General features: G+C 50.5%; 1 protein-coding gene across 1 annotated transcript; it reads left to right on the forward strand.

Annotated features, from left to right (window-relative positions):
• Positions 1-1,761: 1,761 nt before the first annotated feature.
• On the forward strand, positions 1,762-5,251 carry GSC (goosecoid homeobox). Its single transcript, XM_038752104.1, has 3 exons — positions 1,762-2,152; positions 3,614-3,873; positions 5,099-5,251. Exons 1-3 carry the CDS (start codon positions 1,762-1,764, stop codon positions 5,249-5,251), a joined length of 804 nt encoding a protein of 267 aa, XP_038608032.1.
• The last annotated feature ends 12,030 nt before the right edge of the window (positions 5,252-17,281 follow it).

Genomic DNA, 17,281 nt, shown 5'->3' on the forward strand with positions numbered 1-17,281 from the left:
TTTTTTTTCTTTTAAGGGAGTGGGAGAGTCTCTCATGCAAATGCGTCTGGATGCAAACCCTAATCACTGTCGGAGAATGTGTGCATGTTAAGGGAAATGTTCAATAGGAAAGTGTGTGTGTGTATGTGTGAGTGTGTGAGTGTGTGTCTATGTGTTGGGTCATCTGGAGGAATTGAACTCTAGGAAAAATAGAATTAAAACGCTAGTGCTCGCGCAGAAGCTGCAAGTGAGTGAGATTTTAGGTAGCCCGGCGGCAGAGGCTACCGGGGTTTGGGGAGGGTGCTACTTGGGAACGAATAATGATAAAAATAATCATCATAGCAATAATAATCCGTTTGTTTTGCATTCGCGAATGCCCACGTCGGGACACGGTGGGTTGCAGGCTGAAAGTTGCTGCGGGGAAACATTTCCGTTTCAGAAACTTCGAGGATGGCCTCTTGCTTCCCTCCGAGGCGCTGTCCTCTCCTAGGAAGGTTTATAGGGAGTCGAACATCCTACGCCAGCCGGTCCTCTCTGTACGAGCGAGAACCCCTACAAATTTTATCATGATAATTATGGTATTTGTTAAGCGCTTACTATGTGCCAAACACCAATCAATCGTATGATTGCGCGCTTATATACTGTACGAAGTGCTTGGGAGAGTACAGCATAATAGAGTTGGCAGACACGTAAATCTTTGTAAATTAAAAAAAATTAAAATCAACCCCAAGAAGTGGGATTTTTATTACCATCATCATCATGATCAATCGTATTTATTGAGCGCTTACTGTGTGCAGAGCACTGTACTAAGAGCTTGGGAAGTACAAGTTGGCAACATATAGAGACAGTCCCTACCCAACAGTGGGCTCACAGTCTAAAAGGGGGAGACAGAGAACAAAACCAAACATACTAACAAAATAAAATAATTTTTATGTCACAGTCGAAGGAATTACTGCCCTGACGCTTAAAAAAAAAAACCCAAAAGACTTATCTTCCTCCTTCTCCCCCCTCATCTGTTCCCCACCCCAGGGATTTTCATGTCCAGCGGGAGTCCAGAGCTTCCGGCCACGGGCAGGGTGGGGGGTGGGGGCTGAATCGACAGGGCGGGGACAGCGATCGCCCACCCCACAATGGCATTAATCAGATTAACCTGAGCAATTAGCCGCTCCAGCAGAGATCAGCTGAGATCTGGTGCCTGAGCAGAAAAGGTCCCCGTAAATGGAAAGGATTTAGGTTTAATTTCATTAAACTCTCAATCCACAGCCTAGTGTCCTTCCAGGCCATTGTGTAGTCCCCCTTCCCCCCGACCACCCCCCAACTCTTCCCCGTGCTCTCCCTCCCCCTCCGAAGGGGGGCTTGGAAAAAAAGAATCAAATCTGGTTTTGTTTGTCATCTGCATATTACCGGGAACTAAATCCAGGATGACGTCGACTGGGTATAAAACAGAGAAGAGGTTCAGATGGACTATACACTTCCACCGAGCCCTCTCCGGCTGAGTTCAGGGCGCGGGGGAGAGGGCGCGGGTGGGGAGGAGAGGACCGGGCGATTCTGTTCTCTTTCCATCCCGCAGAAGTTTGATTTTTAAATTCTTGGATTGCTTTCACCCCCACCCCCACCCCCTCCCTTCCTCGTCGTGGTTGCTATTGGGCTTCCGTCCCCCTCCTCCTCCTCCTCCTCTCCCTCCTCCTCCTCCTCCTTGTTTCTCCTCCTCCTTTCTTCTCCTTCTTCTTCCTCCTCCTCCTGCTGCTGTGCCGCTGCTGTCCCCGGCGGGAAGAGCCCGGGATGCCTGCAGACATGTTCAGCATCGACAACATCCTAGCCGCCCGACCCCGCTGCAAGGATGCGGTGTTGCCGCTGCCCCGCAACGCCGCGGCTCCCGCCGTCTTCCCGGCGTTGCACGGAGACGCGCTCTACGGAGCCGTTGCCTCCTCCTCCTCTTCCTCCTCCTCCTCCTCCTCCTCCTCCTCCTCGTCCTCCGACTACGGCGGCTTCTACCCTCGAGCCGTGGCCCCCGGAGGCCCCGGACTCCCAGCCGCGGTCGGCGGGCCCCGCCTGGGCTACGGCAATTACTACTACGGCCAGCTGCACATGCAAGCGACCCCCGTCGGTCCTGCCTGCTGCGGGGCTGTGCAGCCCCTGGGGACCCAGCAATGCTCCTGCGTCCAGACCGCGGGTAAGGCGAGGCAGGGCATCACCCTCCCAGCATCCCTCCTCCTCCCTCCTTTCCCACTCTCCTGGACCCCACGCGCCAGCTCCTGCGGCCGGCCGGGAGATGGATGTTTGGGGAAGCGGGAAAATGATCATTTCCTTTTGGATGGCATTTATTAAGCGCTTACTATGTGCAAAGCACTGTTCTAAGCTCTGGGGAGGTTACAAGGTGATCAGGTTGTCACAGTCTTCATCCCCATTTTACAGATGAAGGAACAGAGGCACAGAGAAGTGAAGTGCCCAAAGGCACACAGCTGATAATTGGCGGAGCCGGGATTTGAACCCATGACCTCTGACTCCAAAGCCCGGGCTCTTTTCCACTGAGCCACGCTGATCTCACGAGGGTGGATCATTCCCATCCTCTTCCTCTCCCTGCATGTCCTCCCGCCCCGCCTTGGCGCAGCGCTTCTCCTCCACCGCTCCCCTGCGCAGCGCCCGCGTGGAGTTGGCACTTGCCAGCTGCGCTTAAAACAGTGCTTTGCACATAGTAAGCGCTTCATAAATGCCATTAAAAAAAAACTGCGCCGCGAAGCCCGGAGAAAAGAGCGGGAGTCCCGCGGTGGGCAGGGATGGTCTCTCTGGTATTGCCTCCCTGTAGAACAGTGCTTCGCACAAAGTAAGCGCTTAACAAATGCCATTATTATTTTATTGTTATTATTACTTTCCCAGCGCTAAGTAAAAGTAATAATAATAATAACATTTATTAAGCGCTTACTATGTGGAAAGCACTGTTCTAAGCGCTGGAGAGGTTACAAGGTGGTCAGGTTGTCCCACGGGAGGTTCAGTCTTCATCCCTGGAAAATGGATGAAGTCTTCAGGCTGGAAAATGGGGATTGAGACTGTGAGCCCCACGAGGGACAACCTGAACACCTTGGAACCTTCCCGGCGCTTAGAACATCATCAATCGTATTTATTGAGCGCTTACTATGTGCACAGCCCTGTACTAAGCGCTTGGGAAGTACAAATTGGCAACATATAGAGACAGTCCCTACCCAACATTGGGCTCACAGTCTAAAAGTGCAGTGCTTTGCACATAGCGTTTAATAAATGCTATCATTATTATTATTATTATTCCCATTTTACTTGCCCAAAGTCACACAGCTGGCAATTGGCAGAGTCGGGATTTGAACCCACGACCTCTGACTCCAAAGCGTGTGCTCTGTCCACTGAGCCACGCTGCTTTTGGGTACAATGCTCCGCACACAGAAAGCGCTCGGGGAATACGATTGAACGGACGGGAGGGGAGACGGGCCCGTGGCGAGGTGGGGAGGATCAGGCCCGGCGCTGCCCGGTGCCCCATCGGTGCCCCATCCGTGCCCTCTGTGGCTTTGGGGGATGGAGCTGGGGGGCTCTGGGAGGGTAGTTTCTCACCCCCCGCATCCCGGCGTTTCCGTGTCGCCCCTCGCCGCCCCCCGGCGCCCTGCAGGCTACGACGGCTCCGGCTCGGTGCTGATGTCCCCGGTGCCCCACCAGATGTTGCCCTATATGAACGTGGGCACTCTGTCCCGGACCGAACTGCAACTCCTCAACCAGCTCCACTGCCGCAGGAAGCGCCGCCACCGCACCATCTTCACGGACGAGCAGCTGGAAGCCCTGGAGAACCTTTTCCAGGAAACCAAGTATCCCGACGTGGGGACGAGGGAACAGCTGGCCCGGAGGGTACATCTCAGAGAGGAGAAAGTCGAGGTACCGCCTTCCCTACCCTTTGGAAATTCCTCATTCGTTCATTCAATCGTATGTAGTGGGCGCTTACTGTGTGCAGAGCACTGGACTAAGCGCTTGGGAAGTACAAATCGGCAAAATATAGAGACGGTCCCTACCCCACAACGGGCTTCCATCGTTTTTAGTGAGCGCCTACTGTGTGCACAGCACTGGACTAAGCGCTTGGGAAGTACAAATCGGCAAAATATAGAGACGGTCCCCTACCCCACAACGGGCTTCCATCGTTTTTAGTGAGCGCCTACTGTGTGCACAGCACTGGACTAAGCGCTTGGGAAGTACAAATCGGCAAAATATAGAGACGGTCCCTACCCAACAACGGGCTTCCATCGTTTTTAGTGAGAGCTTACTGTGTGCACAGCACTGGACTAAGCGCCTGGAAAGTACAATAGGGCAGTAAGGAGAGACAATCCCTGCCCATGACGAGCTTACAGTTTGGGTGGGTGGATGGCGGGGGGGGGGGGGGGGGGAGATAACTCGGCAAGACTGATGACCTGTGATGATTTTACTGTATATCGAACAATCAATCCATCGTCTCTTCTGAGCGCTTACTGCTATATTCTACTCGCCCAAGCGCTCTGCACTAAGCGCTTGGGAGAGTCCAATACAACAGAGTTGGTAGATACGTCCCCTGCCCACAACGAGTTTGCATATTCACTCAATCGTATTTATTGAGCGCTTACTGTGTGCGGAGCACTATACTAAGCGCTTGGGAAGTACAAGTCGGCAACATATAATACACACGCACATATATATTAAAAAATGTAAGTCTTACTGTAAGTATGTAATATACAATCTCAAATACCCATCTCTATATGTATATAAATATAGACCTATAGATTTGCGTTACAGCCACATTCCACCCTGCAGGGACTAATAAATTGTCCCAAATATGAACTCCCTGTCGCTGCTGCCCCACGGTTAGCTTTATAGCCAGAGGACTTCGCTTGGGGCCCGAGACGAGGGTGGCATAATCCAGTTGACAGGGAAATCCTTAGCCCGCGCATTTTGGGAAGGGAGAGTTTCTGGTCCCCGAGTTCGGCTGGGAAGGGAGGGAGGGATGTTTGGGGATGGATGTACAGTGGAGGGGAGAGGGATTCGGCCTCCTGGAGAGGAAGAGAAAGTGGAAAAGCGGCTGGGAGGATTGATGGGTTTGTGGGGTTTTGGGGGGCTTTTTTTTCTGGCGTTTCAGGTTTGGTTCAAGAACCGTCGAGCGAAATGGAGGAGGCAAAAGAGATCGTCTTCGGAGGAGTCAGAAAACGCCCAGAAATGGAGTAAAGCGTCCAAAGCGTCTCCGGAGAAGAGAGAAGAGGAAGGTAAAAGCGATTTGGACTCTGACAGCTGATAGCTGCGGACAAGTACTGTGGGACTTTTCCTTTAGGACTTGCACAGAGGATGCTACTGTCTTGCACACGCGCTGCCTTGCCGAGAGGGAGAAAAAGAAAGAGAAAGGAAGAAAGAAACACCCCCGCCCCCGTGCCCCTGTATATAGTGTACATATCGTGGATGGTGTTTCCAGCTCCTAAAGCGGGTGGTAGAGGTGAGGCAAAGCCCCACGCTGTCTATGGCCCGCCCGCCTTTCCCTTAATCGTAGTATTTATAGTTAAGTTAAAGGAGACAACACAATAAACTGTTGGTGACGCTTTGTACATACACACACCCATCGCCAGAGCGTTATCTGTGTCCTTCCCGAGTTGCGGATGGTTTAGAGGGAAGGTCCCATGTGGCGATTGGAAAAAAGGACACCATCGCTGACCTGATGTGAGAGTCCTGAGGAAAGGGGTTGGGAAGGGACAAACCTTTTTTTAAAAAAAAAGTTAAGTTGGATAAGAGCGCTCTCTTTTGCGCCTGCTGGGGAAAGAGCTGCGCTCAAGGGAGAAGCGTCCCCCCGTTCGATTTACTTTCTCCCCACGCTGCGCTCCAAGAGAAGAGCGCGGGAGTGGAGGGAGGAAGCTTTGTCCTCGGTCGAAGGGGTGTCTGGACCAGGCCAGAAAGTTTCTCCTTTTCCCACTTAGAGGGGTCGACTCCAGGTCCGGGGCCCGGGAGCGTCCTGAATATGCCCCGAGGAGGGGAGTTTCTGCTCTGCCCGGCCCGTTGCAGGCAGATGATGATGATGGCATTTGTTTAGCGCTTACTGTGTGCCAAGCGCTGGGGGGGATACAAGGTGATCAGGTTGTCCCACGTAGGGCTCGCAGTCTTCATCCCCATTTTACAGATGGGGTAACAGGCTCAGAGAAGTTAAGAGACTTGTCCAAGGTCACACAGCAGACATGTGGTGGAGCCGGGATTAGAACCCATGACTTCTGACTCCCAAGCCCGGGCTCTTTTTACTGAGCCACGAGGGGCCGGTGTCCTATGGGTGTCCTATGTCCCTGAGGCCAGGGACGGATCCGGGCTCCTGCCCCCGGCCAGCCGGCTTTTCAGCCGGTGCCGGGAGGAGCCCCTTTCTTTCGCGACGGCTTCGTTTTCTTCCCTTCCTCCCCCGGGTCCTCCCGGGTGGGACGAATTGGACTGGTTTTCCTAGGACCGAGCTCCAGGTCCTCCTCTACGTCCTGTTCGGTGTCCGCGGGCGGGAGACGGGGCCGCCTCCGCTGACCCACCCGCGACCAGCCGCGCCTTCTCCCATCCTATTCCCGCTCTCGGGGCTCTCCAAGGGGCGAGCGCACACCTGGCCGCGCGCGCGCGGGACTTTCCAAGGTTGGGCGCACACCTGGCCGCGCGCGCGGGGCTCTCCAAGGGCCAGGCGCATCCCTGATTGCACGCGCCGGGTTCTCCAAAGGTCGGGCGCGCACCTGGGAGCGCTCGGGGCTTTCCAAGGATCAGGTGCATACCTGGGCGCGCGCGTGGGGCTCTCCAAGGGTCTAGATTACCCCTGGTCGCGCGCGGAGCTCTCCAAGGGCGGGTGCACACCTGGCCACGCGCGCGCCCGGGGCTTTCCAAGGGGCGGGTGCACACCTGGCCACGCGCGCGCCCGGGGCTTTCCAAGGTTTGGGCGCACACCTGGTCGCGCGCATCAGGCTCTCCAAGAGTTTGAAATACCCCTGGCCGTGCTCGGGGCTCTCCAAGGGGCGACAGCACACCTGGGCGCCCTCGTGGGGCTCTCCAAGGGCCAGGTACATACCTGGGCGCGCGCGTGGGGATCTCCAAGGGTCTAAAGTACCCCTGGTCGCGCGCGAGGCTCTCCAAGGGGCGGGTGCACACCTGGCACACCACCAGTGTGGCTCAGTGAAGCAGCGTGGCTCAGTGGAAAGAGCCCAGGCTTTGGAGTCAGAGGTCATGGGTTTGAATCCCGGCTCCACCACATGTCTGCTGGGTGACCTTGGGCAAGTCACTTAACTTCTCTGAGTCTCAGTTACCTCATCTGTAAAATAGGGATTAAGACTATGCGTCCCACATGGGACAACCTCATCACCTTGCATCCCCCCCAGCGCTTAGAACAGTGCTTTGCACATAGTAAGCGCTAAACAAATGCCATCATTATTATCATTATTTCCAAGGTTTGGGCGCACACCTGGTCGCGCGCGTCAGGCTCTCCAAGAGTTTGGAACACCCCTGGCCGCGCTCGGGGCTCTCCAAGGGGCGGCGACACACCTGGGCGCGCGCGTGGGGCTCTCCAAGGGCCAGGCGCATACCTGGGCGCGCGCGTGGGGCTCTCCAAGGGGCGGGCACGCGCACGGGGCTCCCCAAAATTCAGGCGCACCCCTGGGCGCGCGGGCGCCTGGGGCTCTCCGAGGGTCAGACGCACACCTGGTCGCGCGCGTCAGGCTCTCCAAGAGTTTGAAACACCCCTGGCCACGCTCGGGGCTCTCCAAGGGCCTGGATCACACCTGGGCGCGCGCGTGGGGCTCTCCAAGGGGCGGGAGCGCGCACGGGGCTCCCCAAAAGTCAGGCGCACCCCTGGGCGCGCGGGGCTCTCCAAAGTCAGACGCACACCTGGTCGCGCGCGTCAGGCTCTGCAAGAGTTTGAAACACCCCTGGCCGCGCTCGGGGCTCTCCAAGGGGCGGGCGCGTGTACGGGGCTCCCCAAAAGTCAGGCGCACCCCTGGGCGCGCGGGCGCGCGGGGCTCTCCAAGGTCAGACGCACACCTGGTCGCGCGCATCAGGCTCTGCAAGAGTTTGAAACACCCCTGGCCCCGCTCGGGGCTCTCCAAGGGCCTGGAGCACACCTGGGCGCGCGCGCGGGGCTCTCCAAAAATCAGGCGCACACCTGGGCGCGCGCGTGGGGCTCTCCAGGTGCAGCGCGGCCCCGCGAGCGCTCGTCCCCGCGGGGAGCCGGGTGGACCCGGAGCTCGGCGGCGGAGACGACAGAAGAGGAGCCAGGCGCCCCGCTCGTGGCCTTCCCCCAGGCCCTGCCTCGCACTCAGGACCGCTCCCGTCCCGGTTTGGGCAGGGGACCGCCGCCCTCGGGACTCCAACTGGCCTCCCCCGGGCCCAGGCGAAGCTGGAAGCGGGACAGCGAGAAGGGCGAGAAACCCGTTCCTCTTTTTTTCCCTCTCAGCTCCCCAGCCGGCTTTCGGGGTCCCGCGGCGGGCAGGGGTGGGGGCGCCCCGAGGTGACCCGAGTTGGTGATTTGCAGACCAGGGTGAGTTCTGCGGCCATGGGCCCGCTTTAACAGAAACCGTCCCAGGGTCAGAGGACGTGGGTTCTAATCCCGGATCTGCCACTTAATAAATAATAACGATGGCACTAGTTAAGCGCTTACTAAGCGCTGGGGGAGATACAAGGTCATCAGGTTGTCCCACGTGGGGTTCACATTCTTAATCCCCATTTTACAGGGAATAATAATAATAACAATGTTCGTATTTATTAAGCGCTTACTATGTGCCAAGCACTGTTCTAAGCGCTGGGGGACGTACAAGGTAATCAGGTTGTCCCACGTAGGGCTCACAGTCTTCATCCCTATTTTACAGATGAGGTAACTGAGGCTCAGAGAAGTTAAGTGACTTGCCCAAGGTCACCCGGCTGACAAGTGGCAGAGCCGGGATTAGAACCCATGACCTCTGGCTCCCAAGCCCGGGCTCTTTCCATTGAGCCACGCTGCTTCTCTGCTTCACTTGTCTGCTGTGTGACCTTGGGCAAGTCTCTTTGCTTCTTTGTGCCTCAGTTACTCCACCAGTAAAATGAGTATTAAGACTGTGAGCTCCATGTGGGACAACCTGATTACCTCGTAACTACCCCAGTGCTTGGCACATAGTAAGCGCTTAACAAATACCATAATCATTATTATTCAGCGCTTAGAACAGTGTTCAGCACATAGTAAGCACTTGAATACCATAATTATTATTATTCAGCGCTTAGAACAGGGCTCGGCACATAGTAAACACTTGAATACCATAATTATTATTATTCAGCGCTTAGAACAGAGCTCGGCACATAGTAAGCGCTAAAGAAATACCATAATATAATAATTTCCAAGGCCACCCCTAGGGAAGGAAGCTGGAGGGGGTTTGGACGTAAAATTAAAAGGAGGAAAAGCACAATAAGACCGGAGTGGAATTTGGCTCTGAGCCGCAGGGGTCTAGTTGCCGTTGATTTTTGTGGGGAAGAAAATTCATTCACGTCCAAGAGAACACTCCGTGAGGAGTTGTGGCTGGGAGGGGGATGGGGGCAAGGAGAGAAGAGGGAGGAGGGGCACATCTCTCTGGGAGCTTTCTGTGGCATCAACTCTTCTGCTCTGCTCGGAGAGAAGTTGTTTGTGGTGGTCTTTCCCTCCCCCGGGGACATACTGTTCACCCCTACCCACCTCATTCACTCCTCCGACAAGTAAAATCCATGCAGGTTTGAGGGGGAGGCAGAACCTTTTCAGTCCTCCCTGACTCTAGCTTAACTAATGGTCCTTGCCATAGCCATAAGCAACATTTACATAAGGACGGCCCAGGGCCTGTATTCTCCTGGTTCCCTCTCTTTTCTCATCCCTGTCCCTCCTTTCAGGAAAGAAAGGGACTGTACTTTCTCCAGTGGTTCAAAGAACAGCACGGAGCTTCTTACTGTGAGCCCGCTGTTGGGTAGGGACCGTCTCTATATGTTGTCAACTTGTACTTTCCAAGGGCTTAGTACAGTGCTCTGCACACAGTAAGCACTCAATAAATACGACTGAATGAAGATGGTGAACTTGGTGCTCTCCAAGTGTAGCTGCCGGTTACCTCAGCTGGGTAGCAGGGAAGGTGTTACTCTTTCAGGCTGTTCTATTACATTTGCTTTTAGAATGGGTGGGGCGTTTGGTGATTTTTTTTGGTATGGTATTTGTCAAGCACTGCTCTAAGCACTGGGGTAGATACAAGTTTATCAGGTTGGACACAGTCCCTGTCCTTGTCCCACATAGGGCTCACACTCTCAAGAAGGGGCCTGACTTTAGGTAGCAGAAGAGGGAGACTGTTGATATCTCCCTGCTCCACCATATTCCTATTCCCCCCACCCATGAACAAAACCTGTTAAACAGCAGTGTGCGTGAATGTGTGCACGTGTACGTGGGGGGTGTATAAAGATGAAGATGAGTCTGTGAGTGTAGGTGAAGAACATGCAGTGTTTCCCCTCTCAACTTGTTCCTTCTTCTGTATAAAATGGGGCTAGGGAGCTCATTTTATCTGACAGCCTAAGAATCTCACCGTTAATTCGGACAAACTAATCCGAAGGAGAAACACACAACTGAGGGGAACGAGAAAGAGTAAAGGAACTTCAGAAAGTCTGCCGGTAGACAGGCAACCACGTTCCATTCTCCTGTCTCCCAGCTGAGCAAGGGTTGTGATGCTGGGAAGTCTTCAGAGTGAGGCGTGGCAGGAAACAATGTTGGTTTTGTCTCTGAGTCAGGGTGACTGAACAGACCAACGTGGTATGAGGATATGCCACACTGTCTGAGGAACCAGTGTGTAGAGGAGTTGAAAAAGAGGTCTTGGGTGGTCTTTAAAGGCATATTTGACAAGAATAGTCACCCTAATGTTAAATTCCCTTCCTTAAGAATGCTGGTTTTCTTTTCAGGTTCCTTCTCAGTAGAGGGACTATTTTGATTACCTAAAACTGTGTTTCAGTCAAGGTGAAATTAGTTATACTTTACTCCCCCAAGCACTTAGTACAGTGGTCTGCACACAGTAAGCTCTCAATAAATGATTGATTGACTGATTTTCCAGGAAAGTAAGAAGGAATTGATTGAAGTTCTGTACCTTATTTAATCTGTATATCATTTAAATCCTCCTTTGAGTCAAAGATAAGGATGATGCCACCCTTTGGCAGTAGACAGGAGAGAGGCCCGGGAAGTCTTGTCTTCATGACCCCAAATTCAACCAATCAATCAATAGGTGGTATTTATTGAGTGCTTTCTGGGAAAAGAGAACTGAACTAAAACCTTGGGAGAGTACAATACAATAGACTCGATTCCTACCCTCAAGGGGTTTACAATCTAGTGATTCGGCTTTCTCCAAGCCAATCTGGTGATCAGGTGGGCTTGAGGCGTAAACCCCTTTTTGATTCTTAAGTTACGAAGAATTCAATTTTTAATTTATTTTTAGTCAGATTATTCCTGAGCAGAATCTATAGGATGTTGAATTATATTGGAAGCATCTGCAAACTGGTTTCCAATCCCTCAGAGTAGAATCCATAAAAATGGTTCCATCTTAAAGCCCCAGAGTGGTCATGGGTGTGTGACCCGAGCCTTGGCTAGGGAATTCCAGTTGATTTGTCTTCTGTGCCTTTGTCACACCCTCTGCCTTGGTAAGAGGGTTACCACCACCTCGATGTGGTAAACAGAGAATGTGTTTCTCAAATTAAGGTTCAAGACAGAGTTCCATGGAAGTGATTTTACTGTCATTCATTCATTCAGTCATTTATTGAGTGCTTACTGTGTGCAGAGCACTGTACTAAGAACTTGGAAAGTACAATTTGGCAACAGAGAGAGACAATCCCTACCCAAAAATGGGCTCACAAGACTGTCACTTTTAGCATATCTTGTTGGGAGCCAGGACTGCGAGGGTGGGTCAAGGTAGGAATGAAATGTTGTGAGGATTTGTGGCCCAGTGAGTGGACAAGTTTTTAAGTAACTTCTGTCAAGGTGAAACACCAATCTGAACCATCTAATAATAATAATGATGATGATGATAATGTGTGGTAGTAAGCTCTCCTCTAAACTGTAAGTATCTTATGGGCAGGGAACATGCCTACTAAATCTGTTATATTGTACTCTTTCAAGCATTTAGTACAGTGCTCTATCTCATCACCCACATCCTGCCTCTAGCCTGGAATACCCTCCCTCCTCATATCTGACAGACAATTATTCTACCCCATTTAAAAACCTTATTAAAAGACATATCTCCTCCAAGAGGTCTTCCTTGACTAAATCCTCCTTTCCTCTTCTTCCACTCCTTTCTATGTCACCCTGACTTGCTCCCTTTATTCATCCCCCTCCAAGCCCCACAGCACTGTAATTTACTTCTTTATATTAATGTCTGTCTCCCCCTCTAGACTGTAAGCTTGTTGTGGGCAGGAAATGTTTCTGTTATATTGTTATACCGTACTATTCCAAGCACTTAGCACAGTGCTTTTAATACAGTAAGCACTCAATAAAGATGATTGACTGACAGCTCTGCATACAGTAAGTGCTGAATAAAAATGATTAATTGATTAAACACTTACTATGTTCCAAGCACTGCACTAAGCACTGGGAGAGATACAATATGAACATATCGGACACAGTCCCTGTCCCACCTGGGGTTCAATCTCACTCCACTTTAATTAAGCCAACTAAAGGTGTGTAAATTTCTGCCCCATTCTTCTTTTCAATATGAATTCCTGATCCATTCATATGAAATCTTCCCCACATCAGCTGAAAGGAAGCCTCCAATACATAGTTAATGGTCTTCTATTGGCAAAGGAGTTAAATTACTTTTGCTCTCCCAGCCCTTAAGTAAAAGTGAGTGCTTGTATTTAGGGATGGGAAGACAGGTCATAGTATAGCAAGTGAAAGGATAGAAATCTGAGTCTAAGGACTTCAGTGTTGATATTTGGTGAGAAGAAAAATAAGTTAGTCGCTTGCCCATTTGGATACCATTGTAGTTTTCTGGAAAATCTCTGTGAGGCTTTAAAAAACCAAAGGGAAAAATAATATTAATTGCCTAAGGACAAGCTGGAAAGTGCAGGAAATAACTACCACAGTCTGATACAGTTCTCACTTCTTGGTTATAAAATATAGGTAAAACTTTTTCTTGAGTTGCATTTTTCTCTCTGTACATGTGCAGTATAATCTGATATGTGTTTCTGAGTTGGGAGCAATAAGTAATAAGGGCTACAAAATTCTTGTTTCTTTACCTTTTTTTTTCCATAGTAAGCATCACGGTTAAATAAAAGGTGATGTCTACTCTATTCAAATGGCCTCAAGAATGAGCAAATTATCTACCATTTTTCATTGATCAATCAATCATTTATTGAGCCCTTATTGTGTGCAGAGCACTGCACTGAGCTCTTGAGAGAGGGCAGGGAACATGTCTACCAACTCTTCTGCATTGTATCCTCATAAGCACCTAGTACAGTGCTCTTTACAGAGCAAGCACTCAATAAATATGATTGATTGAGAATGCAATACCACAGAGTTGATAGACACATTCCCTGCCCACAAGGTTAGATTTCAACTGCACTTAGAACTGAGGAGATATGTGTTGTGGAAATTACATGAACAGAAGTCTGAGGAATTTTAGTTTTTTCAAACCCCATAGGATTTAATTCCATTTATGTTTTATGTTTTCCACCTTCTGAGACCTCCAAAGATCTTTTGACCAATTTTAGGCTTCAGGTTTTAGACACAAGACAGCGGCTCTCTAGGGTAACCACTTAGCTTGTTTTGATATACGGTGGTTATTATTATGAAGATAACAACTGGGGCTATAAAACTGCTTCAGATATTAGCAATTAATATATATTGCTGTGATTTATGAAGAGCGCAACGTGTGTTTACATTCAGCACAAGAAGCAATGTAAATGACACTGAGGACAGACAGGGTAAAATAACATCTGACAAACTACAGGAAACTTAAAGCTGAAAAACCTTTCTCTGACCAACCAGACTTTGCCTTCCTATTTCCTTTTCTTCCTCCATTTAGGAGTAGGCATTTCAGGGTTAGCTGAAAGTTTTTGTTTACGTTCTTCCACTGAATCTTTAAAAGAGAAAGTTGATTCTTCCTGGAGAAGAGACTGTAGCTATAGGTGAAATGGATGGATCATTTCAATGCAACCCATTGCCACTACCCACCAAAAAAGACCTCTTTCATATATAACCCCAAATCTTTTCACTCGATCGGAGGCCATTCCCATTACACAGGGTTTTGTGGGTTCGGAAGGGGCCCATGGAAATTCCTCATTTCTGAATTGTAGGCCCCTCTTCCAAGCTGCTGTCAGGGAACGCCCTTCTTCCCCGCCCCTTTGGGCCACATCTCTGTCAGTGTCCATCTATGCAGGGTTCAAAACAAACATGGTTTTCCTCAGGCAGCACGCTTGACAGACACACTCCACTTAGAAAGTGTCTAGATACCATTTCCAGGGTCGTCCTTCTAAAATTCCCTGAAAGAAAAACAGTGGTGAGGGATGTTTTCAGAGAAACTATCCATGCAAATAATTATTATAATAATAATAGTATTTGTTAGGTGCTTACTTCGTGCCAGGCACTGTTCTAAGTGCTGGGGGTAGATGCGACCTAATGAGGTTGGAAACAGTCCCTGTTCTACATGGGGCTCATAGTCTTAAATGCTTATTTTACAGATTAGGTAACTGAGGTACAGAGAAGTTAAATGACTTGCCCAAGGGTACACAACACACAAGTGACGAAGCTGGGATTAGCTGGGATTCCCAGGCCTGTACTCTAACCAATAGGCCAAGCTGCCAAGTTCATTTACACAGGCCCAAATGATCACTGCTCCTGAAAGAGATCTGTAAGTGTCATTGCTCCCTTTATTTGCAACAATCCTTGTAGAAGCTCCTGTCTTCCTTTAAAAGTTCATTCCAAATCAGTTTGTGGTGAGATAGTAATGACAGGACTGGACTGTGATGACGAAGCGACTCCGTTAACACAGAGTGGAGTCCCAGATGTTTTTATCATCTGAGGGTGGACTGGGGTAGCTCAGATGGCTGACACAGCAGTCGATTTGCACGGAGAACATTGTTTTTGTGGGTATTTCGATTGTGAACTGATTGAATCTGTTTCTGTTAAGGCGGGCATTGAGGTTGGGAAGTTTCTCTTTTTGATAAATTTAACCCTGTAATCACAATCCTAGCTGAGCCAAAGATACTATGAAACAGCATGCCTAGTGGATAGAGGATGGGCCTGGGAGCCGGAAGGACCTGGCTTCTAACTCCCAGATCCACCAATTGTCTGCTGCGTGATCTTGGGCAAGTCATTTCACTTCTCAGTGCCTCAGTTACCTCATCTGTAAAATGGCGATTAAGACTTTGAGCCCCACATGGGACAGGGACTTCATCCAACTTGGTAAACTTGTATATATCCCAGGACTTAGAAAAGTGCTTGGCATATAGTAAGCATTTAACAAAAAACATTACCATTATTATTATTATTATTATTATTATCATTGTGGGTGTTTAGGTAAAATGCAGCAGTATTAGCTGTGCCAAAGCTGAAATTTCCTAAGAGTTCCAACAGCAATAATATGGAGTTGCTGATACTGGACTCTCTCCTCGACCCCCTCCAGTCTGGCTTCCGTCCCCTACATTCCACGGAAACTGCCCTCTCAAAGGTCACCAATGACCTCCTGCTTGCCAAATCCAACGGCTCATATTCTGTCCTAATCCTCCTCGACCTCTCAGCTGCCTTCGACACTGTGGACCACCCCTTTCTCCTCAACACGCTATCTGACCTTGGCTTCACAGACTCTGTCCTCTCCTGGTTCTCCTCTTATCTCTCCGGTCGTTCTTTCTCAGTCTCTTTTGCAGGCTCCTCTTCCCCCTCCCATCCTCTTACTGTGGGGGTTCCCCAAGGTTCAGTACTTGGTCCCCTTCTGTTCTCAATCTACATGCACTCCCTTGGTGACCTCATTCGCTCCCACGGCTTCCACTATCATCTCTACGCTGATGACACCCAGATCTACATCTCTGCCCCTGCTCTCTCCCCCTCCCTCCAGGCTCGCATCTCCTCCTGCTTTCAGGACATCTCCATCTGGATGTCTGCCCGCCACCTAAAGCTCAACATGTCGAAGACTGAACTCCTTGTCTTCCCTCCCAAACCTTGCCCTCTCCCTGACTTTCCCATCTCTGTTGACAGCACTACCATCCTTCCCGTCTCACAAGCCCGCAACCTTGGTGTCATCCTCGACTCCGCTCTCTCATTCACCCCTCACATCCAAGCCGTGACCAAAACCTGCCAGTTTCAGCTCCACAACATTGCCAAGATCCGCCCTTTCCTCTCCATCCATACCGCTACCCTGCTCATTCAAGCTCTCATCCTATCCCTTCTGGACTACTGCATCAGCCTTCTCTCTGATCTCCCATCCTCGTGTCTCTCTCCACTTCAATCCATACTTCATGCTGCTGCCCGGATTATTTTTGTCCAGAAACGCTCTGGGCATATTACTCCCCTCCTCAAAAATCTCCAGTGGCTACCAATCAATCTGCACATCAGGCAGAAACTCCTCACCCTGGGCTTCAAGGTTCTCCATCACCTCGCCCCCTCCTACCTCACCTCCCTTCTCTCCTTCTACTGCCCAGCCCGCACCCTCCGCTCCTCCACCGCTAATCTCCTCACCGTACCTCGCTCTCGCCTGTCCCGCCATCGACCCCCGGCCCACGTCATCCCCCTGGCCTGGAATGCCCTCCCTCTGCCCATCCGCCAAGCTAGCTCTCTTCCTCCCTTCAAGGCCCTGCTGAGAGCTCACCTCCTCCAGGAGGCCTTCCCAGACTGAGCCCCTTCCTTCCTCTCCCCCTCGTCCCCCTCTCCATCCCCCCATCTTACCTCCCTCCCTTCCCCACAGCACCTGTATATATGTGTATATGTTTGTACAAAATTTTTTTACTCTATTTATTTATTTAATTTATTTGTACATATCTATTCTATTTATTTTATTTTGTTAGTATGTTTGGTTTTATTCTCTGTCTCCCCCTTTTAGACTGTGAGCCCACTGTTGGATAGGGACTGTCTCTATGTGTTGCCAATTTGTGCTTCCCAAGTGCTTAGTACAGTGCTCTGCACATAGTAAGCGCTCAATAAATACGATTGATGATGATGATGATGATGATAGACAGTCTAATATGGATAGTGGATAGAGCAAGAATCTCTTGGCCTAACTGAAAAGACACAACACTGGGTCTTTCTGACGTGATACCTTCCTACCTTACCTCCCTGCTCTCCTACTACAACCCAGCATGCACACTACACTCCTCTAATGCCTAC

The sequence above is a fragment of the Tachyglossus aculeatus genome, chromosome 1, assembly GCF_015852505.1.
Source record: "Tachyglossus aculeatus isolate mTacAcu1 chromosome 1, mTacAcu1.pri, whole genome shotgun sequence".
Classification (NCBI taxonomy): Eukaryota; Metazoa; Chordata; class Mammalia; order Monotremata; family Tachyglossidae; genus Tachyglossus; species Tachyglossus aculeatus.

Coding starts and splice junctions, on each gene's coding strand:
- GSC (XM_038752104.1), top strand. CDS start 1,762: ATGCCTGCAGACATGTTCAGCATCGACAACATCCTAGCCGCCCGACCC. Junction 2,153..3,613: donor CTCCTGCGTCCAGACCGCGG/GTAAGGCGAGGC, acceptor GGCGCCCTGCAG/GCTACGACGGCTCCGGCTCG. Junction 3,874..5,098: donor TCAGAGAGGAGAAAGTCGAG/GTACCGCCTTCC, acceptor CTGGCGTTTCAG/GTTTGGTTCAAGAACCGTCG.